The 27,690-nt window shown below is 43.6% G+C and overlaps 1 protein-coding gene across 4 annotated transcripts in view; it reads right to left on the bottom strand.

The window, feature by feature from the left end:
* Nucleotides 1–27,690, bottom strand: part of ARFGEF3 (ARFGEF family member 3) — a 70,833-nt gene that overhangs the window by 5,330 nt on the left and 37,813 nt on the right. For 2 of the 4 annotated variants that reach the window (XM_035108881.2, XM_060272718.1), the window contains exons 11-32: nt 26,619–26,731; nt 25,590–26,506; nt 23,127–23,293; nt 22,255–22,489; nt 21,170–21,277; nt 20,048–20,263; nt 17,763–17,873; nt 16,521–16,671; nt 15,459–15,773; nt 14,857–14,990; nt 14,576–14,721; nt 13,570–13,749; nt 12,179–12,323; nt 11,129–11,251; nt 9,995–10,098; nt 8,572–8,716; nt 7,191–7,319; nt 5,978–6,154; nt 4,835–4,949; nt 4,240–4,342; nt 3,285–3,416; nt 2,423–2,553 (exon numbers count right to left, since the gene is read on the bottom strand). In XM_035108881.2, coding sequence (XP_034964772.2) covers nt 2,423–2,553; nt 3,285–3,416; nt 4,240–4,342; nt 4,835–4,949; nt 5,978–6,154; nt 7,191–7,319; nt 8,572–8,716; nt 9,995–10,098; nt 11,129–11,251; nt 12,179–12,323; nt 13,570–13,749; nt 14,576–14,721; nt 14,857–14,990; nt 15,459–15,773; nt 16,521–16,671; nt 17,763–17,873; nt 20,048–20,263; nt 21,170–21,277; nt 22,255–22,489; nt 23,127–23,293; nt 25,590–26,506; nt 26,619–26,731 — 4,097 coding nt within the window. The remainder of the gene's footprint in view (nt 1–2,422; nt 2,554–3,284; nt 3,417–4,239; nt 4,343–4,834; nt 4,950–5,977; nt 6,155–7,190; nt 7,320–8,571; nt 8,717–9,994; nt 10,099–11,128; nt 11,252–12,178; nt 12,324–13,569; nt 13,750–14,575; nt 14,722–14,856; nt 14,991–15,458; nt 15,774–16,520; nt 16,672–17,762; nt 17,874–20,047; nt 20,264–21,169; nt 21,278–22,254; nt 22,490–23,126; nt 23,294–25,589; nt 26,507–26,618; nt 26,732–27,690) is intronic. The other 2 variants (XM_060272717.1, XM_035108883.2) reach the window with 2 other exon arrangements.

Here is a 27,690-nt window from a genome sequence, read left to right as displayed (position 1 = left end):
TGTTTTCTGAGCTTGAATCTCTTCCCCCAGCCCCAGGCCTTTCCATTTCTGCCCACATCCTTGAAAAATATATCCCTTCTCTTGTCCTGTGACACTCCCTAGTGGCTGCACTCTGGCATTCATATTATGGGCCTCATCAAAAGTGACCCACTATAGAAATTCTCAAGGCAGAAGCTGATGTCTGTCCAAAGTGTTGTGCCACAGCTGCATGCGTACTTCAGCTCAGTGGTGCAAGTGGCTCTGGGATTGTGTTTCCCGTTTAAAGTGCATGCAAATCATACAGTGACATATTGAAAAGTGCCAGCATTGTGCATGGGGGTGGGAGAATTCCCCCATATTTCATGCACTCACACAACACTGGTGAGGGGACTATACACATGAACTTTCTTGTGGGAGTGAAACCTCCCATTCCAAGAACATTTCAGACAGAGGTTCCAGCACATCAAGCAGTTGCAGCTGCACTGGCCCAATTCTTTGCAAAAACCAGCCTGAGAATTGGGAGGGGGTGGAACATGCAACCTTTTAACCTAAGCAGTTGGCAAACAGCAGTTTCTTTTATTCCTAGGACAGCCTAGCTAAAACGGTATTTTCTGTGGAAGAGAATAGATATTAAATCAAGGACTTTAGTTTGTATTTTGCATTAGGCTGAAATGCTCCCTTACCCAAGCTTCCTGTGGATTGATGGGCGGCATTTAAAAAAAAGAAAGGAAAGAAAATCAGATAGGAAAAGAGGAACTCTACAAAAGGCCAGCATGGTTACAGAGCTGTGCATGCAAGACAGGCACAAGCAAGCAAGCAAGCAAGCAAGCAAGCAAACAAACAAACAACTCACTGTTGCAGCAAGCCTTATCAACAGGGAGCAGCCATACTTTACTATGGATCAAGCTGCTAAAACAAATTAGGCAGTAAGGTCCCCTTCATACAACACCTATTTTTTATCATGGTGTTTTCTGTGGAGGCACAACATGGGCAGCATGAACATTATTTTCTCTGGCTCAAGAGTGACTAGGCTATAAAATCGTTATAGCAGAAAAACCCCAGGGGAACAGTTGTAGCTCAATGCTACAGCACATGCTTCACATGCAGAAGGTGCTCGGTTTAATCCCCTGTTCAATCCCAGGTTAGGATGGGAGAAGCCCCTGAGAATGTGGAGAGCCAAGGCCATTCAGTGTAGATGGAACAATGCTCTGACTCAATATAAGGCACCTTCTTCCTGTGTCCCTCATCTTCCACACTATATGCTGCAAACCTTGTAGCTGACACTTGCTTTGCTACTGCAGTTCAGGGGGAGAAGAGGAGGCTGAAGCAACTCTAAAGAACTTCCAAAATCAGTCACGACAAGCCCTCTGGAAGCATTGGGGGGGGCAGGGAGGGAGACAGTTTGCACAGCTGTAGAAGAGGCGGTGCATCTTCCTTCCACCCCTATTCTTGACCATCTCCCAGCCGTGAAAGAGAGACCTAACAACAACTATTAACCATGCCAGCTGAATGAACAGAGGCAGTGCAACTGATGGCCAGACATGCAACAGAGGCAAACATCAATTCAACATCATTTGGTAAGGCATCTGGCTACAAAACAGAGTGCTGGGGCTAGATCTGACCCAGAAAGAGAATGCTTATATATATTCCTAAAATGTTGCTCACTGTTGTTACAAAATGCCTTTAATAATAATTACAGTGGAACCTCGGTTTATGAACACCTCGGTTTATGAATTTTCGGTTTATGAACACCGTGGACCCATCTGGAACGGATTAATTCATTTTCCATTACTTTCAATGGGAAAGTTCGCTTCAGTTTATGAACGCTTCAGTTTATGAACAGACTTCTGGAACCAATTACACCCATGCTTCAGTTTATGAACGCTTCAGTTTAAGTACTCCGCGGACCCGTCTGGAACAGATTAATCCACTTTCCATTACTTTCAATGGGAAAGTTCGCTTCAGTTTATGAACGCTTCAGTTTATGAACAGACTTCCGGAACCAATTGTGTTCATAAACCGAGGTACCACTGTATAGCAATTCAGATTTAAGAGCTGGTGGCTTTCTGCAATAACTGCTCGTGAAACTGTGTTTTCCTACGTATCCTTCCCTTTCCCCAAATACTGTCACTGGTTTGTATTCTGCATTACAGATGGGAGTCTAAGATCTGCAATGATGGCCTGTATCTAATGCAAGCTACTGGGACCAATGTGAGTGTTCAACATGGCCAATCATGTCAAGCGTTTAGCTTGAGTCAAGACAGGGATGACAGGATGAGAAAAATTGCCCCTTGAGGGTCAGCATGGATTGCCTTTCATGCTTTGCCACGAGAAACAAATCTGCCCAGATTTAAGTAGATGTGCAGACTTTCACTTTATTCCCTGCACCTGGTCTCATGTCTTGCTTTGCCCTCTGGGTCTTGTAATAAACAAGTCACCTTACCTTTTCTGCGTATGGCCATTGGGTTTCTTGTCAGGAGGCAACTCAATGATAAGCACACAGGACTGAGCATGCTCAAACCCTTCTTTGTTGTTTGGCGTTTTGGGGGAGCACTGTGTGTCTAACATGAACACCTATAAAAACAAAGTATACCAACTTGCTAAAGCCCTGGGCCAATTCAGGAAGGAGACATAACACAGCAGCAGAGCACACAATTTGCACATGTAGATGTCCCAAGCCCAGGCTCTGGAATTTCCACAGCAGAACTGTGTAAAAGGGGTAGGAGCTTGTAAACTGCAACCATTCACAACACGGAGCAGGCAGCAAGGGGGTTAGATGGGTTGAAGGCCTCATTTGGTACAAGGCAGTTCTTTATATATCCTTAACCCAGGAATGTAAATGGAATTCTAAAAGTGGCAACACCCAGCACAGCAAGTGATGCTCTCTGCTCAGCTAAACCCACTACTGAGTGAAATAGTTAGTTTCATGTGAGAGGAAAAAAAAGGAAGACTAGGTTTCATTAGAAAAACGTTTCATGGTCTAGCCCATCCAAAGATTGTCAACTTGGCAAGAGAAGAAGCATTCACTAAACGAAGGTGCATCAGGCCTAGCCATCTTAAAATGCTTAATTAATGTTGACATGAATACCTGACTGTTCCTTAATTGAAATTGTATAAAAAAGACAGCTTAAAGCAATTAAGAAACCTCACCATGAACTGTTTGTAAAAGCAAAGCCCACAGGAAACAATCCAGTCATAGTTAAGCATGCGAATCCAACTGATTACTGTAGAAGTGTTAAGCCTGCACCAGTGCCTAGGTTTAACTTAATATCCATTTTGCTCATTATATCTCTCAAAGTCTTTACCTGTTGAGCCATGGCCCGTATTCTCCAATATTCAGCTTCAGCACTAGGAGAGAGGGAAGGGGCTGCTACTTTCACCTCACAAGCATCCCCACTGAAGTTTTCAGAGCCGCTGTGGAAATAGCCCAACAGATTCTGCAGAGAAACAGCATCAGATGTTCAGTGTGTATTCTGAATGCTAAGCAGCCAATAGGGTTGAATTAAATAAATGGGTAGGCAAACTAAGGCCCGGGGGCCGGATCCGGCCCAATCGCCTTCTAAATCTGGCCCACGGACGGTCTGGGAATCAGTGTGTTTTTACATGAGTAGAATGTGTCCTTTTATTTAAAATGCATCTCTGGGTTATTTGTGGGGCATTGGAATTTGTTCATCCCCCCCAAAAAATATAGTCCAGCCCCCCACAAAGTCTGAGGGACAGTGGACTGGCCCCCTGCTGAAAAAGTTTGCTGACCCCTGGGCTGACATCAGTTTCTTTCTCTCTCGCACACATACCTAATTGATGAACCTGGTGTACTTTCATCATCATGTAGTTTCAACTTTTTTTTAAAAAAAAAAAGCTCACTTGTGTGTTATTTTTCTAAAGTGCTCACTAGTGACAGTCTGGAAGTGCCCACTAGAATGGGCAATGCACAGGTTGTACCCCGTTTATTGGATCAACTTAAGTGTGTGTGGAGCTAACTTCAAGCTCCTGCCTGAGCTTATGCAGAGATGGTTTTTTCTCTCCATATGAGTAGAGACCATAAGCCATCAAAATTTCTGTGATGGTTGAGCCGCTTTCCCAAAGTGCTGTCTGCTTATACACCACCCACACAGAGATGCTAGTTCAAACAACAAATGCTCCCCCCCCTTCCAAGGTGTTTGCTATCTAAGTAATCATAGATGAGAGCAACAGTCTAAGAAAATAGTAGCCGCATATTAGCAGGGATGCTTGCGGCACCTAGTTAAATGCAAGTGATACCTTCACTGGTTCAAGGGTTGCTGAGAAGGCATCCTGCAGCGCACAGCATGCCAGCCTCCACATTTCTTCTGTAAAAACAGGGCCAGCTGTCACTAGAACATATCTATAGATAAGGGAAAAGACCATGAAGCAGATAACCAGCAAATAACCATTTCACAACATGATTGCAAAACTGGGATTAGCTCAAAAGCCAAAATGGCTTTCCTTATTGATGTAGATCTATGAAGAGTCAAGTGAAGCCCAATAATATAAGCTTAGATCGAGGCACCTTGGAACATCACTTGAACATGCTCTATTTGCACTTCCTGTGTAAGGTTTGAAGGAGTAACCAATGTATTTCTCCCCATACTTCAAGTATGAAGGGAAGTGATGAAAACTGCTTTCAAAGCTGCAGAGTTATTGGGTAGACAGGTGCTTTCAAAGTCTGAACTTTGAGTTGGCAAAGAATAATTTTCTGTCGTTTTCTGCAGAAGGCTTTAGAACCCATACCTTCTTTAACTAGTGGTAATTTTAACTTTCACATTAGTGTTTCATGTCTAATTGTGTGCCCTCCCCCCCATGTGTAAAATGAATATAGAAATGAAAGCCACATTACCTGATACACGAGCACCCAACTCTAGAGATGGATTCTGTGGGTTCTGCCACACAAGCTACCAGTAATTTGAAGAGGTCTCTGAGCATTGTGTTGATCATATTCTCATAGCCAATATCTAAAGAGGAAATTAGGCTGTTGGCTTTGACATGAACCATAATTTAATAGAATAACAACACAGAGGAACTACTGCATTTTTAGAAATAAATGCACATGGCATCTTCATTCATGCATAGTCTCGCTCCCCTCTGACCTGGCTATAAACTGGGATATTGCTAATACTCTAGTCAGGATAATTAGAGCTACTTGCTTGGCCTGGATCTAGCTTTATTGCAGGGGGAGAATACCAGATGATGTTCTGATCCGTTACAGTTTTACAGTACTATTTTTGCTTATTTATCTTGTTTAATCAAATTCATATATCGGTAGGTTGTAAGAAAAAAAAGCACACCTCAAAGCAGTTTACTATAATGCTGTGACGTTTAGTACTGGGGGGGAAACCTTTGCCCCAGTTCAGCTAGGATGCTTAGTTACATGTTTCCTCTTCAGATTAGTGTTTGGACCACTGCCTTGACTCATCTGTCTGTGCTTTAGTCAATGTTTTCCTTGCCATGCAGATACCCATGGTGCTGTGTACCTTATAGTCACAGATGGTTTGGGGTTAGAGAAAATGTTTGGTTGGTACTGGAGGCTCAAAACCTAATTTGGGAATCAAATCCCGTTCCTAAATCACTGTGAAATCTTCATATAAACCAGGCTTCCTCAACCTCGGCCCTCCAGATGTTTTTGGCCTACAACTCCCATGATCCCTAGCTAGCAGGACCAGTGGTCAGGGATGATGGGAATTGTAGTCTCAAAACATCTGGAGAGCCGAGGTTGAGGAAGCCTGATATAAACAGAGCAAGGACAGCTGAGTCGTTTCATTTTTCACTGGAGAAATAAATAAGCATTCCAGTATATATATGCAAAGCTCACACCTTTTTTTTTAAAAAAAACCCTCTACCATAATCTTTTCTCTCCTCCAATAGCAGTTTATCCATGTTTAAAAGGTCTTGACCACACTGTAATAGTTAATGCCAAAACTAAAGTTTGTCTACAGGAGTACGGTTAGAATGGGTTGCAACATATAAGACTACATAAAATTACCTGAATGTATGAAACTCTGAATGTGCTCCACTACTAGTTCACAAGAAAGGCCAATTGCATGCTTGAAATTAGCAGATGCCACATCCCAGTAAGAATGGTCGCTGTGGCTGCGATGAAGCCAAAGGGACATTGTAGGGAGCAGAAGGTGAACAACTGCATAAATACCAAATCCAGGGCCTAGAGAAGAAAAACACAAGGCAGATAAATATTTTGAGCCTTCAAAGAGATGCTTAGGGCTAACTCAGGACAATACATCCTATATACTCATGATGGATTCCCTTCCTTGAGACTGACCAGAGAACCAAGATGCACTGCAAGGAGGGTTTCCCTTACAACTGTGCAGTAGTATATGGAACTTCACCTGCCATTTGCATAGCTTCTTTCATAACTGGCATGCCAGTAATTTACTGGCAGCTTCTCATATTACAATTTCCCCTTTAAAAAAGCCCCATGTATAATGCCTGCACATTTAACATGGAAGTCAACACTCAGGTAGCATCTCTATGATACACTTGTGTATTTTCCTACTGGTGGGTTTGCTGCTTTAATAACAGATTTATAAATAGCAGGCATGCCCCCCCCCGTGACATATAATTCTTATTATTCGAAAAGTGAACTCCCATTCATATGGAGGAAGCCTAAAAGGCCATTAACTTTTAATAACTCATACGCGAATTGTCCCCCTTAAAAATCAAATTGCCTAGCTCCCTGTGTCCTTGTTACAAAATACAACAAAATATAACAATTCTAAAATGTTAACAGCAATAAATCAACGATGTGTTTGGGGGGTGATACAAAAGTGCCATCAGAGCTGTGTCTGTTTGCTCAGCTGATGTTGCAGCCATGTTTCCCCCTGTATAATTCCCCCCGGGAATGACAGAATGCTACCAAGCTCTGCTGCACCCAGGGGGGCTTGCACCAAGTTCGTCCAAGGTGTGTGGTGAGAAGGAACCCCATGCAATAGGTGGGCATGCTGTAGGCAGGTGGGTGCTATTTCAAAAGGTTTCAATAAAAACTTGTATTCCAGGGGAGCAGAGCACTTTGCAGGTAGTACTTTTAACTGTGTGTTTCCAGGCAGTTCAAATAGATTCTCTATTAAAAATCTGCCTGGAGATGGGTTGGGGTGGACTTTAATGAGCCCACCCATCCCTGTTCCGACCCAGGGGTAGGAATCCTACACTTTAGTAGTAGTCAGTAAATTCAAACCAATTACCAGGTGTTTTGGTAACATCTCTCAATAGTTCAAAGAGCAAATCCAGGGTGGGAGGTTGATGCTGACGGGGGCAGTTGGATATGGCAGTTGTCAACTCTTCAAGCAGAATGATCCAGACATTAATAAGGCCTAGGAAAACAAAACAAAACCTCATGTGAGAAGCTATGTGTAGCATAGGTTTTCTGTTGTGGCATTTAGTTTGCTAGGTTCCCAGTTCCTGCCCCATTTCTCTTTTCCAGATGGTTTTTAATGTATACTTATTGTTCTAGCCTTGCATTCCATTTTATTTCTCTCTTTGTACATGGCCACAATATTTTTGAATGGTGGGAGGATTATAAATTATTTAGATATATAAATGCATAAATGTACAGAATGTAGGTGAGAGGGCTGCACCCTTTTTGGGGTGTGTGTGTGTCTTGTTGAAGACTGCATTCTTGAGGTAAAACTATCCATAAATAGTGGAACCCAGAGCAGGTTACAATCATAGCATATATAAGCATACAGAATGGTGAAGATGTAAAATCACACGTCATAGCTGTCACAGGTGCATTATGCCCGTGGGGAACGGGCAAACCATAGAAATAAACACAGGAGATTTGTATTGGGTTGAAATAGGCCACAATTTTCATTCATTACAGATGCAAGTAGGTTTTGGCCCAAGGCATTGGGTATGCATCTAGTATTAAGCAACCTGCCAACTGTTTGGGCGGGGTATGAATAAAGTTATTATTATTATTATTATTATTATTATTATTATTATTATTATTATTATTATTGAACAGGATAGGGCTGGCCCAGAGCTTGGTGGGGGGGGTCGCTTCTGACATGGATCAGGAGGTATGATCCCGCTCAGGTTGCCATTGGGAGGGGTGTTATGGTCCATCAGCCCTGTGTAGACTCCCCTGGACCCCATTAACGGGGACCTGATCAGCTAAGGATCCAACCCAATGCCTTATCTGCCAAAGTTGTGATGGCTGCTATGAGGTGGGCAGAAACCTAAAGACCAGTCAATTTGTAGCAGGAAAAATTCCTCCCTGGCCTCAAATACGGCAACTGGATAAACCATAGCAAGGTCCTCACTCTCGCCTGCCCGCTCATCTTCTGGCAGGTCACTTACAGGTGGGTGGGTGGTGAATCATGTGGCAATCTCCCAAGAGGGTGACTACCGGTACCTGAGTTTGTTCTCTTAAATACAGCAGGGGTGGGCCTAGTTCAGCCCCCTGCTCCGGGTCCTGACTGGCCAGAAGGCAAGGTACTGGGCTGCAGTTGTGTGGTGTAGCAGAAGCTGCTCCCCCAGAGCCCCAGGTGAGTGGACAAGCTCCATTTGGTAAGTGCTATTTAAGAACGTTCCTCTTTAGGATCACACAGTAATTTTGCTTACCTGTGTCATCATCAAAATCCGAAAGGACACACTCAATGCCATCTTCACTGCTTGCAGACCGTTCTTGTATTCTTTGGGGTAAGTTAGCAAGTTTCCCACTGAGAAAAATAGGCTTCAGGGGCATTTTGTAGATTTTGGCAAGCAACTAAAAAAGGGAGAGAAATGATATAATAATAATTTCTTATTTACACCCCGCCCATCTGCCTGGGTTTCCCCAGCCACTCTGATAAGACTACTCTGCAGTATGTGCTGTCATGATAGTTCCAGAGCTACATGTTGTAGAACAGTCACACAGAAAATGATTTGGCTAAAGTAAGTGTTATATTCAAAGGAAAGGGTGCACATGCCCAGGGATTTGTCTGGGCTCTTGTTTCATGCTTCAATGCTACACTCAGAAATGTGGGAGTAACCCAACAAAACTGAAGGATAACCTGGTGTGTGGTCACTAAAGATAATAGCATCACACCACTCCCATATGGGCTCTGACACCCTCCTCAAGGCATGAGAAACCACATATCTATCATGCAGGGAGTTGGGTGGTTTGTGCCTGTCATTTGCTGGTCATGCTGATTTAATGCACACAGGACCTGATCAAAACCTGAGCATGGAAGTATGCTAAGTTTCCTGGCCTTTTACGTATTTACATATACTGTACTGTCTTGGCAACTCTGTAAGCAAGCACTTTCCTTAACACTTTTGGTGAGTAACAGTTGCCTCTAGGCAGCCAGGTTTTGCTCCATCATGTCATCTCTCTCTCTCTTCCAGCAAAACAGAGACAAAGCCCAGCAGCCGTTAGTAGCCCAATCACTTTGCTATGTTTTCTCAGTAAGAGGAGCGATGGGAAAAGCTGTTGCCACTGTGTTTAAACATTTGCACGGCTTCTGATCTGGCAGAAGAAAGAGCACAGAAATTGGTAACTGCTTCATCTGTGCTCCCTGTGGCAAGAGAGAGAAAAATAGACTACACTGCCAGAATGCCAGAAACCTCAAAGATTTGCTGTGTGTGTCAGCCAGGGAAATTGTGATCCCACTCATGAAAGAGAAGGAGAAATACATATATATGAGAGAGAAGGAAAGAGACACAGGAGCCTCAGCAGTCATTCCATTTTTTGTTGGGAGCCGCCCAGAGTGGCTGAGGCAACCCAATCAGATGGATGGCATGTTGTTGTTGTTGTTGTTTGTTGTTGTTGTTGTTAGTAGTAGTAGTAGTATTAGTATTCTTAGCCTAGAATGCTCCACTTGAAATTGCATGTGTGTGCTGCTGCTCTATATAGTGAGCCATTTGTAAGAGGCTCACCATGAGGCTCAGGGCTTTTCTGCATGCTGCAGTGACTAACCTGTTTACACAAGAAAGAGCTGCTGCAGGGAGCCTCTACCCCCTTGTGGATGCCATTTCAAGCTGCTTTTAGCATCCTTGCGCTCACCTGAGAACACCGCCTGAGGTAATCAAGAGCAGGAAGGCACAAGTCTGTAGACATGGATCCTGATCCTGGCACACAATCCCCAACCTCCTTGCAATCTGCCTCCCCTGGGAGGGAAGAAAGAAAACATATAAGCAGAACACAATGCTGCTCTGAATGCTCTTAATTACTACGACCCTGTATGGTGATTGTGGAATCCAGAGGGATTCACTAATTCACAAAATGCACACAGCAGTTATGAGGAATAACTCTCAGAGCAGGATGAATAAATGTCTTAGTACAGGTGAAACTGAAAATTAGAATATCGTCGAAAAGTGCATTTATTTCAGTAACGCAACTTTTAATTTTTACAAATGCTTTCTTTTGGAAATTCCACAGTAATAAAACAAATAGTTACAATAATACAAAAATAAACAAAAATAAACATCACTATTACATTTCATTAATTACATTCCATTTATAATTGACCCGCCTAACGACAAATAATCACAATTACAACAAATAAAGGCTTGACATATCTTGCTTTGCATGTCATGCATCTATCTCATATATTGGTTTCACCTTAAGTTGCATTACTGAAATAAATGCACTTTTCAATGATATTCTAATTTTCCGAATTTCACCTGTATGTTTAAACCTGCCTGCCCAGAGGGATTCTACTGTAGGGCCATCCCACTCCTCATATCATGTATTTCCATGCTCTATACAGATGGCCAGAATGATCACTTCAAAGTTCACCCTTTTGTGCCTCATCACCAGGAAAGAGCAGTTAACTCTTTGTAGGCAGCATCTTTCACAACTGTGAGGGTGCCTGGCAAATGTGGGTGCAGTTTTTTTTATTTTAAAAAAGCTTGCAGATCAGGGAATGGCAAAGGACTCATTTTCAAAAAGGAAACAAAAAAGCCCACTAGCATTCTTGGAACAAGTGAACATTTGGCAGGGTGGAATTACAACAGAACACCATAATAGCTCCATCTGGGCACACTTTCTCAAATCACAGTGCTGTGACTTCATACCTCTAAAATGCATTCATAGCCTTTGTTGACATTCACTCTCATCCAGTAAACTGCATCTGTCTCCACAAACATCAAACCCTATTGTAAACATATAGATGGATATATTTGAAAGGTTCCTTACCCAATCCTTTGACAAACTTCATAAGGCACATGATATAACTGGTGGCTGCATTTGCAAAGACCTGAATGTTGTCTGTATTTAAAAATGCTTCAAAGACATCAAACACAGGTGCCTGGCATTTTCCTAAGGGAGCAAGAAGAATTGTTTAGCTGATATAGATACATATTAACTGGAAAAGCCTGTGATTTTCTAACTTGCTTCAAATGTAATGTGCAATGCAATTCTATATTTACTTGGAAGTAAGCCCCACAGTGTTCAGTGGCTTTACTACAAGGAAAATGGGAATAAATTTTCAGAGTCAAAATGGCTCTTCCAGATTTTGGGGTTTCAGATGCCATGGTGCACAGGCACCTTACAAGTCTTCTATACAACTGGAGACATTGGCCTACATCTAACTGCGCAGTTGTAGCAATTGGGTCTGTGTACATATCCCTATTAAATCATTGAGAACCAAACTTGGGGTTTCCTAAAGTGAGATCCTGATTCAGACCAGAAATGAAGTGAGCAGCCTCCAGAACAGTTTGAGCCACTGAACCAAATATTGCATTCAGTGCTCACTCACAGTTGATACAGACAAACCTAGTATATGTATCTTTGAAAATTTCTTGAAAATGCTTTTATACTGCTTACTATTAATATCTTAAAAGTGATTTACAACATAAAAACATTCATGTTACTAAATGCAGCTGCTAGAGACAAGCATAGAGTCAAATTGCGCTGGTTAGTGACTGACAGCACAATCCTATATGCATAGAAGGAATTCCTAGTGAGTTCAAAAGGGCTCATCCATTTTCAATAACTTTTTGCTGAACAGAAATAAAATTATATGGACACTCATTTTTCAGCATGTGGGGGGAAATGTTACATTCACCGTAAAGACCTTCCAGAATTCTGTTGTGATGCAAAAACTTCACAGTAGCTCAGGTGTACTCTTTTATTCAGTATGTTTTGGATAGTCTGCTATATGGATTGTGTTGCCTTTCAAACATTGACCCTTAAAAAACCCAGTACCTAAATACTGGTATCTAGAAAACTGTAGAAAGGTCTTACCCATTGAATACTCTCCAACAAGGTATTCCTTAACCTCTGACTTGCTGCTACTGCGCACGGTTTCTAGTGCGCTGAACAATGGCCTCCACCCTGACTGGATCCGGGTCGAGCACACCTCCACCAGCTCGCCTATGGATGTGATCACCTGGCACAATCGGAGCACACAAAGCATTGCAGAAGTAAACAATCCAGCACAGAGAATATACTGCATGAGAAATACAGAAGCAGGTCAGCAGGTGGGGTGGAGCTATTACAGGAGCTTCCCAGGAGCGGGGTCTCTGTGGCTTATCAGGAGATGGGGAAGGTTGCAGTGGGGGTAAATGCACTGGCAGGGCCATTCCAGTGCTCCTATGGGTGTTGTTTGCAGTGTGTCAACCTCTCCACTGCCCTTCCCCTCCTGGTAAGCAAAGTGGCCCACCTGCTGGAAATCTACCTCTGCCACTGCCACCCCCGGTGTGCCACTTTTGATTTTATATAGGCAACCGAATAATGCAACCAGCTTATTTATATTTTTATAGGAGACCTACATGACTTGAGTAGAAAGCAATACAATTGTTGATAACATTTTTCTAATTATAGTATTAAAAAATAACCCGCACTATGGCAACACAAATAAGCACTGAATTGTGAGGCCTACATCCCATGCATATTAAGCAAAGCACATACAGTGGTACCTCGACTTACGAATGACTCGGCAACCGAATTTTTCGACTTACGAATGGGGCAAATGGCCGCACGCTTACGAATTTCTCGACATCCGAAGGGAAACCGCGGCGGTTTTTGATGGTTTTTTTCGACTTACAAATTTTTAGATGGGGTTGCTTCGACTTACTTTTCCCGTTTCCAATGCATTTCTATGGGAAATCGCATTTCCAGTGGCGCTTTTCAACTTACGAATTTTTCGAACTACGAAGGTGCCTTCGGAACGGATTAAATTTGTAAGTCGAGGCACCACTGTATACTGCCATTTTCTTTTTCAGATGCTCATGGATAATTTGTGGTTCCAGCTCTGGGAATCCAACTAAAAACCCTTCCTGACTTTGGTGATGTTGCTAGCTATTGCTCACACTCTTTTAAAGAGAGGTGAGGAGACTGTGGCTTTCCTCCCTTCACCCCTGACCATTGGACATGCTGGCTGGGGCTGATGGGAACTGGAATCCAGCAGCACCTGCTTCAGAAACTTGAAAGATAGACACTTCAAATGAAATTCTCCCAATGCTAAACCCTTTCCAATATAAAATACAAACAAGCCCTGCACAGAATCTTCTCTTGCCATTTCCCATTCCCAGGAAGCAACTGAAAGGATTGTGATTGCTAGGCATATAATAGGAATCAAAGGGGTCTTGCAGTTGAGGGTAGGCTGTTGCCATTGTAAATGAGGTTTAGCTTGCCTGGTCCTGGACATCCTCGTCACAGAGTTCCAGCTGCATGATACGCTCAAAGGGGCGGAAGAGGGCCTCATTCAAGTGAAAATGAGGGGGCTCATTCCAGTCTGTCAGAACCTCAGTTAGGATGTCGTGGATGAAAGAGACAGCCTTCCGAGAAACATGCCTTTCTTTATGGCAGGCAGCCTGCAGCAACAAGAGGAGTAAAAAGCAAGATTTCAGTCAAGCAAAAAATGCATTTTCGACAAGAACTGGCAAGGAGGAGGGTGGGAGAGAATTCAAAGAAAATCTGGTGAGGCATAGCATTAAAAATGTCTACAGTAAGTACAACGAGGAAATCTGTTTGAGCTATGTATATTCCTGCGTATAAGACTACTTTTTAAAGCCAGGAAAATCTTCTCAAAAGTCGGGGGTCGTCTTATACGCCGGGTCGTATTTCTTATATGGCGAGTATATCCCAAACTCTATATTTTAACTGGAAAAGTTGGGGGTCATCTTTTACGCCCAGTTGTCTTTTACGCCAGAATATACGGTAGATTTCATGTTACAACCCCATTTTAATTTTATTTTGCCTCTTTTATCTCCCCGAGCTATTTGATTTCCTTAGACTGCAATCCCCTTAGAAAAATGGCTGTATGTTGTTCTGAGCCCATGAGATAGAGGGGGAGACATAAATCAACCAAACATACAAACAGCCAACCTATCATGAAGAAATGGTACCTCTGGTTAAGAACTTAATTCATTCTGGGGGTCCATTCTTAACCTGAAACCATTCTTAACCTGAGGCACCACTTTAGCTAATGGGGCCTCCCACTGCCACCGCGCCGCCACCCCACAATTTCTATTCTCATCCTGAAGCAAAGTTCTTAACCCAAGGTACTATTTCTGGGTTAGCGGAGTCTGTAACCTGAAGCGTTTGTAACCCGAGGTACCACTGTATATTAATTAACATTGTGATTGCCCTTTACAATTTTTACAATACACAGAGAAATTGCCTTTGTAATTTTCTCACCTCCACTAGGTGAGGGGCCACCAAGTTCCAGCAGCGCATAACGTGGAGAAGAGGACGGCATTTACTCCTTACAATTCGGAGCATGGCCCCTCCAAGACGGAACAAATGGAGCGCACTTCTCCTGTCTTGGGTAGATTTTACTTCACCTACCAGGGCAAAAAAGACAGTGCAGAGTAATTGATAATAATATAAATTTCAAACATGGTATAACATATATATATATATATATATATATATATATATATATATATATAGGATGCTTTGTGTCTTAAGAGGCTTACCTGGCATTGCCAAGGAGTAATCAACAGTGTCTGTAACTGAGTGGAAGAGCTGGGACTGAGAGGCTTTCTTCAGCTGGTACAGGAAACCCCCCAATGCCATCAGATTCAACTTGTCAACAGCATCTTCAAATAGCCTTCAGGCAAAAAAACAGAATATATCACTTGATCTGACCAAATCATAGAATTGTAGAGTTGGAAGGGACCCCAAGAGTCATCTATCGCTGCCATGTAGGAATCTCAACACATGGTCTCCCATCCAATTTGAAGCCATATGGGAACCTGCTTAGCTTTACTAGCAGTTTTATTGCTGCATCACTAGGGGGGCATGAAGTCTGACTTTTAAAATACACAAACCCTTCTGGGGTGGAAGTAGGGGGAAAGGAAGTTAACCAACACAAGTACCTGGAAGAAGTAAAAGCTGCATGCCCTTAGTGGGGTTGTATATATTTTACAACATTCATTGATTGTTTTTCTGGTGTTGCCAGCATTGCACTAGAATGGCAGCATTTGCCAATTTGGAATATTCACAGTAACACATCCATGATGGTTTCTTGAAGAAACTCAGAACATGTAGCAACTGTCAGATGTGATGTCAACAATACCTGTCTGCCAGGGTGGAGAGGGTAAGGATAGCTTTGGCAGCGTTGCTTCCAGTCATCAAGCTGCCCCCACGGAAATCAAACGCTCTTCCCTTGCTGCTTTCTTTGATGAGCTCCTGAATGGAAACTGGCTGGATTACAGGATGATTCCTCAGCGCCGTCTCTTGGTCTAGAGTCAGTTCCTGGGTGCTGTCTGTAGATTGAACATCTCCCTGAAGCCCATCTGGGGCCTGTTGGCCCTGGGTAATAGTTACCGGTGGCTGAGATGTCCCATCACTGAAATGAGCATGTTCCAGAGTGCTGATGTACTCACAAACTCTGAAAAAACAAAGCAAAAGGACAGAGGACCTTATTGGTTTTTTTCACTGCGTACAACATTTACTCTTTGAGGATGATTCACAGTAGTTTTAAGCCTCCTGAAATGAAAAGCTCTTTTGTAAGCAAGGTGTCACTGGGCTAGCTATTCATAAACTTAAACTTTCCTTACAATATTACTGACTTAAAAAAAACATTTTAAATTACATTTACATTTTAGATGCAGCTGTTGCATAATAGAGAGTGAAATTTCAATGCTCTAATATATACAAATAAGATTCATAGTAATACAAGCGTAATTGTCTGGATTATCTAGAGTCACCATAACTGGTGACTAGAGACCAGAGGATAAACTAGAGACCAGGAGGGAGCAATGTGACTATGATCTTTGCTCTGGAAAATTACACGCCTGTGCATGCGTACTAAGCCATACTTTGAGTTTAGTGTGACTTGCAAATTGGGCCTGTATGCAGTGAACTTTCAAATGTGTATTGAGCTCTTGCCTAAATAATCCATCAATCAGGGGATAATCTGTTTTTTTAAAAAGTACTCATGTTTCATTTTCTTTTTGCAGTACAAGCACACTGCCTGTTTACTTTTATGGAATCGAAAAAAGTACACCAGGTGCACTGAACAGCAAACCAGGCACCTGCCAATCAACATATGTTGTCAGTTTCAAAGAAATGTTGTGTTGCCGTCTAGCCTAAACTGCCTCAAACTGAAGATGGAATACAGTTTCCAATTCCATACCTAAATACGTGCGGCCAGCAGTCTTGATTGTGGCTTCCCATCTCCAGCCCCACATTAAGAATGGCATCCATGCACAAAACGTGGGCTGTGTGGAGGCAGACCCCTTGCACTTTCCCCATCTGCTCCAGTTTTTGCTCCACCTTCTGTTTCACTGTGTACAAATGTAAATGTTAGAAATAAAGAATAACTTGTTACGTCTAAAGCAAGAGAGGCTTCTGTATAGGAGAGAACTGTTATTGTACTGTCATACCTCGGTTTAAGTATGCCTCGGTTTGAGTATTTTCAGTTTAAGTACTCTGCGGACCTGTCTGGAACGGATTAATCCACTTTCTATTACTGTACTTTCAATGGGAAAGTTCACTTCAGGTTAAGTACAGACTTCTGGAACCAATTGTGTTTGTAAACCGAGGTACCACTGCAGAGTATTTTCTTTTAAAAAACAAACAAACTTATTTTCAGCTTCTTTCAAGGTTTGCATGCAGGCCCTAGTCTTTAGACGGAAATTGCGTCTTTGCAGATGCCAAAAATCACGGGCACGCGCACTCATGCACACGCACAATCCGGCCCACAGAGGAATCTACACAGGACTGATCCGGCCCAGGCAAGATAAACCTTGCCAACCCCTGGTCTACACAGAGGGAACTGTGTGCGAGAGCCTGTTTCACACCTCTTACTGAATGCTCAAGAGGCTGGGCAGGATGAGTGGGTCCGATCCTGACTCCTCCTCTGTTCAGGCAGTGTTTGACAAAAGTAGAAAGGGCTTGAGAGTTCACTATAGTTAAAATAACTGATTTCTGCACATCCTATGCAGCTACTAGCACCTTACTTTATTTAAATCATAGAACCATGTTGAATCATAGAATTGGAAGGGACCCTGAGGATGTTCTTTGCTGCCATACAAAACAAATTTATCTGGGAATAAGCCCCATTGATATCTGTGCTAGTTATGCTCAGGAAAACCAGGTAATACTGAGCAATAAACAAGAACTACAATGAGATTCTTCACCCCACCCACCACTTTCAGATCTAGGTGGGCTCTGCCTCTCTGCAGGCATGCAGCCACTACTGATCTTTTACAGTAGACCCAAAGGGAGACATCCCTATTATAGGCAGGCCCAGGAAAATTACATTTGACAAGGCTTCCAACTACTTATAATCTTAATACAACAAGGTAGAATGACCAGCACTTGGCCCATATATAATCACTAATGATAACCAGGGGATCCCCTTGATGAGTCGTACCTTGAGCGATGGTGTCACTGGGTTCTTGCACCTCTTTTTCCTCCTTCTCCTCTTGAACACATGAAGCTGCGGCCATCTGAGCAAGGGCAGATGCGCAATTAGCTGCAACCCCTGCAGCAAGAAACAGCACTATTGAATTTCTCTGCCTCCCACTAGCCATATATGTGGCAGCTAGACTAGTGATGGATGCGGCAGCTAGACTGGTGACTGTGAGCAGCCACTGAGACCACATAACACCGGTCCTGAAAGACCTACATTGGCTCCCAGTACATTTCTGAGCACAAGTCAAAGTGCTGGTGCTGACCTTTAAAGCCCTAAACGGCCTCGGCCCAGTATACCTGAAGGAGCATCTCCACCCCCATCGTTCAGCCTGGGCACTGAGGTCCAGCTCTGAGGGCCTTCTGGAGGTTCCCTCACTGTGAAAAGTGAGGTTACAGGGAACCAGGCAGAGGGCCTTCTCGGTAGTCACACCTGCCCTGCAGAACACCCTCCCATCAGATGTCAAAGAAATAAACAACTATCTGACTTTAAGACATCTGAAGGCAGCCCTGTTTAGGGAAGTTTTTAATGTTTGATGCTTTATAGTGTTTTTAATATTCTGTTGGGAGCTGCCCAGAGTGGCTGGGAAAATCCAGCTAGATGGGCGGGGTATATATACCGTGTTTCCCCTTTTTTAATACGTACTCAGAAAGTAAGCCATGGCAGGGTTTTTAACCATTTGAGAGCTATTAGACATACCCCGAAAATAAGCCATACTTCCGCACCAGCTAGCAGGACCCAGCATGCCGGCCGCGACAGGAGGAGGAAGCCTGCGGGGTCGGGTCGGTGCCCGGAAGCGGTGGCGGCTGCAGCGCTGACAAAGTGTGAAGCAGCGCCGCACGGAGCACCAAGGGCACGAGCGGCAGGAGGAAAGAGAGAGAGGCTCGTTGCTTATGCACTTTAAGAGAAGCAGCCAGAACCGATCTCCACATTCTGAGCCTCCCTTTTGCGCGTGCGGGCATGTTAAAGCCCCGATCAGTTCACTCCCCACTTCTTCCTCGCCATCCCTCCCTTTCACACGTTGCCTCGACCCCGCAGCCCCCCTCCCTGGCCATCGTCCCCTAAGTGCAGCGCTGCTTCGTGCTTTGTCAGCGCTGCAGCCGCACTCTCTCTGTGTGCGCGCGCGTCTCTTTCTTTCTCTCCCTGTGCGTCCGTCTCTGTGTGTATGTGTGTGTGTGTGTGCGCGCGCGTCTCTTTCTCTCTCTCCCCCATGCGTCTCTCTCTCTCTCTCTCTCTCTCTCTCTCTCTCTCTCGGTGTGTCGGTGTGCGCGCGTCTCTCTCTCGGTGTGTGTGTGTGTGTGTGTGCGCACGTGCGTCTCTGTGTCTTTGCGCGCGTGTCTCTCCCCCCCCCCGACAGAGAAAAGGTTCCGCTTCGGCTCGTCATTCAGCCGCCCGGCCTCCTCACTGAGGGCCGAAGCTGCTCCCCTCCCCCTCCTCCCCTTTCATCCCTCCCTTCCCTCAGTTGGTCCGTCAGTCGGGGTTGCGCGTGTGCGCGCACAAGGGCATGGCCCAAGCCTCGTCCCCCTCGCGCTTCCCTCACAAGCGTCTTGGAGTGGGACGGGTCACGGCCTCCCTCACAAAGTGTCCCCCCCTGTGTGCACATCTGTCTCCGAGGCAGGTGGCCATCCAGCCTCTGCTTAAATGCCTCCAAGGAAGGAGAGCCCTTGACTCAGGATGGGTAGGAGGGGAAAGGGAAAAAATAGAAGAGGCAGAAAATGGAAAAGACCATAACAGAGTGGCAGAGCACCCTGTGCTCTGTATGCAGAAGGATCCCAGGTTTAACCCTCAGGTACCCCCAAGTTTGAAATCCTGGAGAGCTGCTGCCAGCCTGGTTGACAGTAAAACCTGGAGAGCTCAGTTGGCTAGAGTGTGGTGTTTATAATGTGCGCGGAAGAGAGCGCCGAGTGTCCTGAGCCAGTGGGACCCAGTTGTACCAGCACTTTTTTTAAAAAAAAAGACACCCCCTGAAAATAAGCCACCGTGTGTTTTTTTGAGGAAAAAAAGTTATAAGACGGTGTCTTAAAAAAGGGGAAACACGGGTAATGAATTATTATTATTATTATTATTATTATTATTATATACCAGCTGAAACACTGGCAATATAAGGAGAAATATATAGGGGGAAGTGAACCCAGCTTACTGATTGCTTCTGTTTTTCAAGCTGCCACATTTGGGTGTTGCAAGGATGACACCTACCTGCCCAAATTCACCTAAAAATGGGGCCTACGCTGATGAGTGCATTATACCTAAAGCACAGCTAAGGCGAGCTGCCTTTCTCAGTCCATCCAGACTCATGCAGATGGCATCCTTCTCCTTCTGGTTCTGCTCCTTGACTCCTTCGGCTCCTAGAATGAAGGCTAATCCTTTGGAGCTGCCTGCCATGCGGCCGGTCAGAGGCGTGGATAAAGTGTCAATTAAATTCTTCCAGCAACCAATTAGCAGGTATCGGGCAAAAGCAGCACCTGAAGCAGCAGAAAGGAGAAACAGATGGTTTATTGGGAGTCTTGGGAAATACAAGCATCAGTCAGAGCAAAGACCGACATGACGCAAACAGCATCATTATGCACCTCTTTATCCCAGCCTTTGACACTTTTCGGGACAAAACTGCAATTTTGTGCTTGCAATTTTTGTTACAGCTGTAAGGTTTTACATGGTTTTTAAATTGATGTGACCTGCACCGGGACCTGGAGTGAAGGGTGGGTAATCAATTAAAATAGTAAGAATACGAAACATGTCAGGTCCCCCCCCCCGAGCTTAATTAACAGGCAGTATGGAGACACATGCTTTTCATCATGACTGGAGAGAGCTGGGACGAAAGTTTAAAATCCATCATTCACTCCTAAGCCGAAACAGGAGTGGGGCCATGTTGCTAGCTCCACTCCCAAATTAGCCCTGCTTCCCAGTATGATATATATGAAAAGGAATCTCTTGGTGGTTTTGGATCATAGAATCGGTGAATTGTAGAGCTGGAAGGGATCCTGAGCGTAATCTAGTCCCGGCCCCTGCAATGCAGGAACCTCAACTAAAACATCCATTACAGATGGCCATCCAACTTCTGCTTAAAAACCACCAAAATGTGTGTGTGTGTGTGTGTGTGTGTGTGTGTGTGTTAGAATCTTGGCATTTTAACTTTTTGCAAGTCACTTTCAGCTATTTTTGTAAAAAGCATAAAATGAAATAATTATTTATTTAAACCACAGTTCCTGGGTCAGCATAGGATCATGCGCGTAGATGTGAGAGATAAAGAAAACGAGAAGGAAGCTTTACCAGGTTAAGTGATGTGTGTGGGGGGGGGGCTGAGAGAATATCTGAAATACTACAAATATATACAAATGTGGCTCATGGTTCCCATGATGTGGATCCTTTACCTGCAAGAACAGCATCATCTGGCTTCCGGGTGTGGGTGAGAGGAGACTGCGAGGATGCAGACGCCATCAGCTGCCCACCTATTGTACTGCTCCCCAAACCATCAATGTCTGTAAAGAAAAACAACAAGAAGCTAATATGGGATAAAGGGACAATTGCCTCATGAATTCCTTCAAGTGAAGTTGCAGCAGAATGTGTGAAACGTCTCCACTAGTATGAGATTGATCCAACAGTGTTGCTCAGCTGACAGTAAAGCCTTTAACTGTGGAAGGGAAGTCATTTTCAATGGTTCTTCTTTCCTCCCGAGGTCCCCTCCCCCACTCTAAATCTGCTCCAGAGAGTTGTGGGGACTCTCCACAGCAGATTTAGGGAGGACATGGGGGAGGGGGGGTACAGGTAAGGCTTTTAATGTTTAATAGATTATTTTATTTCATTTTTCTGTTGGAAGCCGCCCAGAGTGGCTGGGGAAACCCAGCCAGATGGGCGAGGTATAAATAAATTGTTGTTGTTGTTGTTGTTGTTGTTGTTGTTGTTGTTGTTACAGGTGAGAAGGAAAATTACCTTCAAGCCTGTTCCACTGACAGAAGCTTTGCTGTCGCCACTGGATACAGGCCATTTTACAAGTGATATAAGAAAGCTCTGGCTGTGGTATTTGATATGTATAATGATTGTTCACACATGCTAGTTGTTATTTCATGTTGCAAGGGATGGAGATGCCCCCGTAAAATCAGACTGAGCCACTAAAACAAAGCAACTGCAAAATGTAAGTTATTGCAGCCATAAATGGCATTATAAAAGTGAGGTGCGGGTATCCTTTTTGGCCTGGTGGGTCAGATCTTTCTAAGTCCCCACCCCTACCAGTTGGTTAACAGACAGGTGGGCAGGACAACCCAATGGTTAGTCACCTGGCATCATTATGATAATACAACAATTCCCATCATAATCATCATCATTCTTTATTCAACAGTCAGTCAGAAAACCCATCATAATAATACAAGACCCTGACCACTGGCCATGCTGACTGGGACTGGGATATTCTGGACACTCAATGGATTTAGCCCAAGATGTGTATTCAAATCGTACTGACCAGTCAGCATGGTGATGAGTGGGAGGCTGTGCTCTTCAGGGCTCCCCCAATATCCTGCCTCTCCAAGAAGATTTCTCTCTAGCACTTGATGGTAAAGCTCTTCGACCCAAGCCTGAGAAAATACCATCAAAACTCCACTGGACTGGACCTGCTTCATAAACTCCTTCTGCAGAATGGAACAGCACAATTCAGCTACCACTGCATTACTGGGCATGTTGCTTTTCCTCAGAGACTTCTAGAAACATACAGATATGATCAGGAGCATAAAACCAAGGTGACAAGCATAGATAAAGTTATGCATCTGTCGGTACACATATTAACCACCCGTCTTTCTCTCTGATGCAGTTCAGATGTGACACCAAACCATGATGTCATATACTTGTGCAAAAATGAGCCTCAGGATGGCTTCTCTCCTCCCCCCGCCCCTGCCATGTTTCCCTAACTTCCTTTTGGTCCCTTGCAAACCATAGGCCTTGCCCAAACACAACAAACTATAGTTTGTGCAAAGTGGAGAATGATGAGGTTCAGGAAGCACTTTTCTCCCTATGGTGAAGGAACCAGGGAACAAAACTCCCCTTGAGTCTGGTGGCAAATGTTTCTGTACATTTTCATTTTTCCTTCCCACAGTATTTTTTCAGAATGGCTTTTGTAAAATATTTTCCTCTCTACAATCTGAAGTCTCCTACCCTTTAAACCCATGAAACAGACAAAAACTGATTTTGGACCCAGTTGCTCCAATTTAATGCTCCCCTGCATAAAATCCGAGCACTTCATATTTATTCACTGAGCTGCAGACCAACAAGCTAAAAGAAGTCAGGGTAGTTGCAAATGTGTCTTGTTCTTCACCATACCCAGAACTGCATTCCACTCACCATGATCACGGGGGACTGGCCAGGCTTCTTTCGGTAGTAATCTGCATTGGACAGCTTCAGGTTGAGCAGGAGAGTATAATGAGAGACCATATAGAGACTATCTGCATTCATCAGTGTCTGGAAGCTATAGGCGACATTCCCTTCAAATCCTGGAGAGTGCATCATACCTACCAAAAAACAGAGAGCTATACCAAGTGCCTTGTAAGAGAAATCTTGGTTTAGAGATTCAAGGCCGCTTCCATTTTATATGGCGATTTACCAGTTATGGCACTATAACTCATATTTCTGTAACTACATGATCTGAAACTTTTATTGCATTAGCCAAAGTGCCTTCCACAGCCCCAGTGAAGACTGCCCTATTCTGAAGAAGGTAAAGGTAAAGGACCCCTGGACGGTTAAGTCCAGTCAAAGGCGACTATGGGGTTGCGGCGCCCATCTCACTTCAGGCCGAGGGAGCTGGTGTTTGTCCACAAACAGCTTTCTGGGTCATGTGGTCAGCAGGACTAAACCGCTTCTGGTGCAATGGAACACCATGACGGAAGCCAGAGTGCACGGAAACGCCGTTTACCTTCCCACCGCAGCGGTACCCATTTATCTACTTGCACTGATATGCTTTCGAACTGCCAGGTTAGGCAGAAGCAGGGACAGAGCAACAGGAGTTCATCCCATCACATGGATTCAAACTGCCAACCTTCCAATCGGCAAGCCCAAGAGGCTCAGTGGTTTAGACCACAGCACCACCCACTCCCATGAAGAAAGGAGATGCCACTGTCAGCAATGCATTAAAACAGCCTGGTGTAGTAAATAAAGCATTGGATTTTGTTTGGGTTCAAGCACATAGAACCTTGCTTTGCACAGAACCTTTACAGAATATAATGGAGGAAGGTTTTCAAAACATCATAAAGGCACACTTTTGCACACAAAAGCAGTTTAACATATTAGTGGGCGCACACAACTTATTAGTAATGTGGAGAACAGCTTGCTCCTTAAATAAAACTAAACATGAACATTCAGCTTTTGTCTGAGTAGTCTAGGCCTAGGACCCTCGTACTTACGGGACCGCCTCTTCTGGTATGCGCCGCAGAGGACCCTAAGGTCCATGAATAATAATAGCTTAAGGGTCCCGGGCCCTATGGAAGCCAGGGCCAGGGCTCCACCAGGGCTAGGGCTTTTTCAGTGATGGCTGCGACCTGGTGGAATGCTCTGTCCCACGAGACTAGGGCCCTGCAGGACTTGATCTCCTTCCACAGGGCCTGTAAGACAGAGATATTCCACCTGGCCTTCAATTTGAATTAGCCTGCTCCTCAATTCCCTTTTCCCTTTCCTTTTTCTATGAAGAAACCCTTCTGGGACCCCACATTTAAACTCTTCCCTGGTCTCCTTGCTGGCCCTAGTAGGACCAACTTGGCCAGTTAGCCCTGGTGATCATTCAATGTGTACTGACTGGGTCCCCCCCCCAAAAAAAATGACACCTGAATTTTTGAATTTTATTGATATTGATGCTGTATTTTATGCTGTATTATTCTATGCTGTTTTATGCTGTTTTTAAGTCACATTTTAATCAATGTTTTATATTTGCTGTTAGCCGCCCTGAGCCCGGTTTTTAAACTGGGAAAGGCGGGGTATAAATAAACCTCTGAGTTATGGGATAATTTGCTCGGGAAATTGATTAGCATTAAAGATTCCCCATATACTACTGTAACCCTATTGTTATGTACATTGTATACACAGCTTATAAACTTGACACCAAGATAATGTGGTGTGACTGAAATGTTATGTTAAAACTGTGCTTGCTGAACAGGTTATAATAGGCTGATTTGTCAAAAAATGCAGGAATACAAATGGAAACAGCTATGTCAGAATGAAAATTCCACAGAGATTTTGCTGGAAAAATCCATGAGGAGCATACTGGAATTTTGTACCTTGTTTGTAGATCTTTCCTAAGAAGTCCACAAGGGTTCAGATTCTGATATATAACTTTTTCATGCTGCCTATTGAGATCAAATAGACACCTTTACTGAACTCTTTTCAACATTTGCTAAAAACATTCTTGACAAGCCTACCCAAATGTTTAGAAAGTTGAGGTGATTTTAACTTGTTTTAGTGTTTTAACTTTTTGTATATTTTAAAATACGGTTGTAAATTTTTCCTGCTTTAATTGCCTTATCTTTTGGTAAACCACTGAGAGTTTCTACAATCAAGTGGTACAAAAATCGTATGAAATGAATAAATTAAATAAATACTTTTTCATTCTTTTGTGGGGGAAAAATAGTTATGTTGGAGCCAGGCCACACAGGCATGCCTTGCATCAACTCCAGAATTAATTCACAGGGCTGCAAATGGATTAGAATGCAGATTCTCTCAAACATATCTGAAAAGAGTATTTGACATAACAAATATCCTTAATCAGCAAGGTTCTGCGTTGTTCATTCAATACTGGCTGTGAAGAAAATGATCACCAACCTGAACAAAAAGTTGAAGCGAAGTTCTGGAGGGCCAAATCAACATCTTCCACTTTAGAAAGAGCAATAAGTCGAGGGAGAAGAGCTTCAAGGGACTGGATGAATAATCTGGCACTGTGCTGATCTGCTTCCTGGTTCTTCAGCAGTTTCAAGGAAAGGGCAGCAGTTCGTAAGGATTTGTGACCTGGACAGTCTCTTGGGGTCTGCTCTTCATCAGCCAACGAGCAATTGTCTGAGCCTATGTCTGAAACATCTGACCTTCCAGAATCTTTCTCTGCTGCCATGGAATATTGGTCACATGAATCAAACTCAGTCCTAGAAAGATCTTGGTCATCAACACTGAAATTGCTCTCACTGTACCTGGATCCACAAGAACGTGCCCTGCAGTCAACTGAAAGAAAATTAGTTATATCTGGATAAACAACCGTATGGCTCCGTTGAACAACATCTGGCTGGTCAATGGTTTCTGATTCTGGGTCTTTATAATGAATTTCTTTACCCATTTGTCCAGCCGGAGACTGGAGAGAATTTTTACGAATTTCAGAATGACCTTCTGGAGTGGTCTGTCCCATTTCACCTTCTAAGGTTGTCTGACCAGTATCTGTGGTGACACTAATACTAATGTCAGGACTCTTTTCATTGCCAGTTTCCCAGGGGGTATGGGTATGCTCTGATGACAGGATGCGCCTTTGCCACCTAAAATCAGCATCGTTTATCTCCATTGAATCTCTGCTTGTCTCACCCCCGTCCTTTAACTCTTCCAAACGTCGCAGAAGCAGATGGACCTGCTCCTCATCGAGGCCTTTCCCTTGACTGAGATCATCCAGGGTGCCAAGGAGGGCACAGACACAGGACACTGAAGCATAGCAAGCTTCAATCCCACCTTTCGCGCAAGCTTCACTCATCCCGTCCAAGATACTACAATAAATAAAAACAAGAGACACTTGTATTCTTTTTTTTTGTTTCATTAATGGGAAAATCATGCATTAAAAAAAGGATTATTGGCTTAAGGAAACCTAGTAGAACATACAGTTTGAGAAGATCCAGGTGGGACTTCCTTTTTGAAATCGACCTTTTCCTGCATTCTGGTTCAGTAGAGCAGGGGCCTGCCAAATCGCAGAGCCGCCGAGGGCTGCCAAGTATCTAAATGGGGTGCAATTCAGGATTTGTATGAGATATCAAAAACTCCTCGGAGATCAAATAAATGCACGATGCTGGAACAAACCTCATCTTTTCGGTAAGCTGATCTGCCCCAGGGTGCACTGAGCTTATTAATTCAAGGATGCAGGATGTACCCATCAATTTATTAACAAAGTTGGTTTCAGAAAGCAGATAAAACCTGTGTTAGCTTGCCCGCACTGACGGCCTAAATGTTACAGAGCAGCCCTGGCCTACCTCTCTAAAGGATCCCTACACCTCCATTCCTTGAGATCAGTTTGGGGTACCCCTGCTTGGCATCTCTTCTTCACATGTTGCAAAACTGGAGAGAGGAGGGTCAGATGGCCAGAGAGTTCTGGTGCCGGAATTTTGGAGCTAATTGCTCGGGGAGCCCCCCCCCCAGATTACTTCACTGTCTGAATTCAGCTCTAGAATGAAGACTTTTTAATATATAGTTTTTATTTGATTTTTTGTTAATACACCAAGAAAGAAAAGAAAAACAGAAATACAAGCAAAAATAATAATGAACAAAATATTATTTACAAAACAATAAAGCGAAAATTGGTCTTTTTGCTGTTGACCCGACCTCCCATCTATTCCTTACTTCAATTGTATATTACTTGTTGCCGATACACACTTTTGTCATCATGATCTAACTAATTCTTAATTTATCTTAGGTCTCATATCTTTCTTGAAGCTACTACTGAAATTATTCAAATGCTGTGACAGAGTTTAAACTGCTGTAGTTCTCTTTCAAATATATTTTAAAGACTTCCCATTTTGAGACAAATTCCTGTTTTGGTTTATTCTTTATTTATTTTTCTGATAAGCTTTCTAACTCCACATAGTCTGTCAGTTTTTGAGTCCATAGAATGAAGACTTTTTAATCACTTGTGTTTTACTTCGAAATATTACTGTTGGGTTTGTGTCCCTCCCCTGCTTCT

This window comes from Zootoca vivipara, chromosome 3, assembly GCF_963506605.1.
Source record: "Zootoca vivipara chromosome 3, rZooViv1.1, whole genome shotgun sequence".
Classification (NCBI taxonomy): Eukaryota; Metazoa; Chordata; class Lepidosauria; order Squamata; family Lacertidae; genus Zootoca; species Zootoca vivipara.
This window is presented reverse-complemented; position numbering and strand designations above follow the sequence as displayed.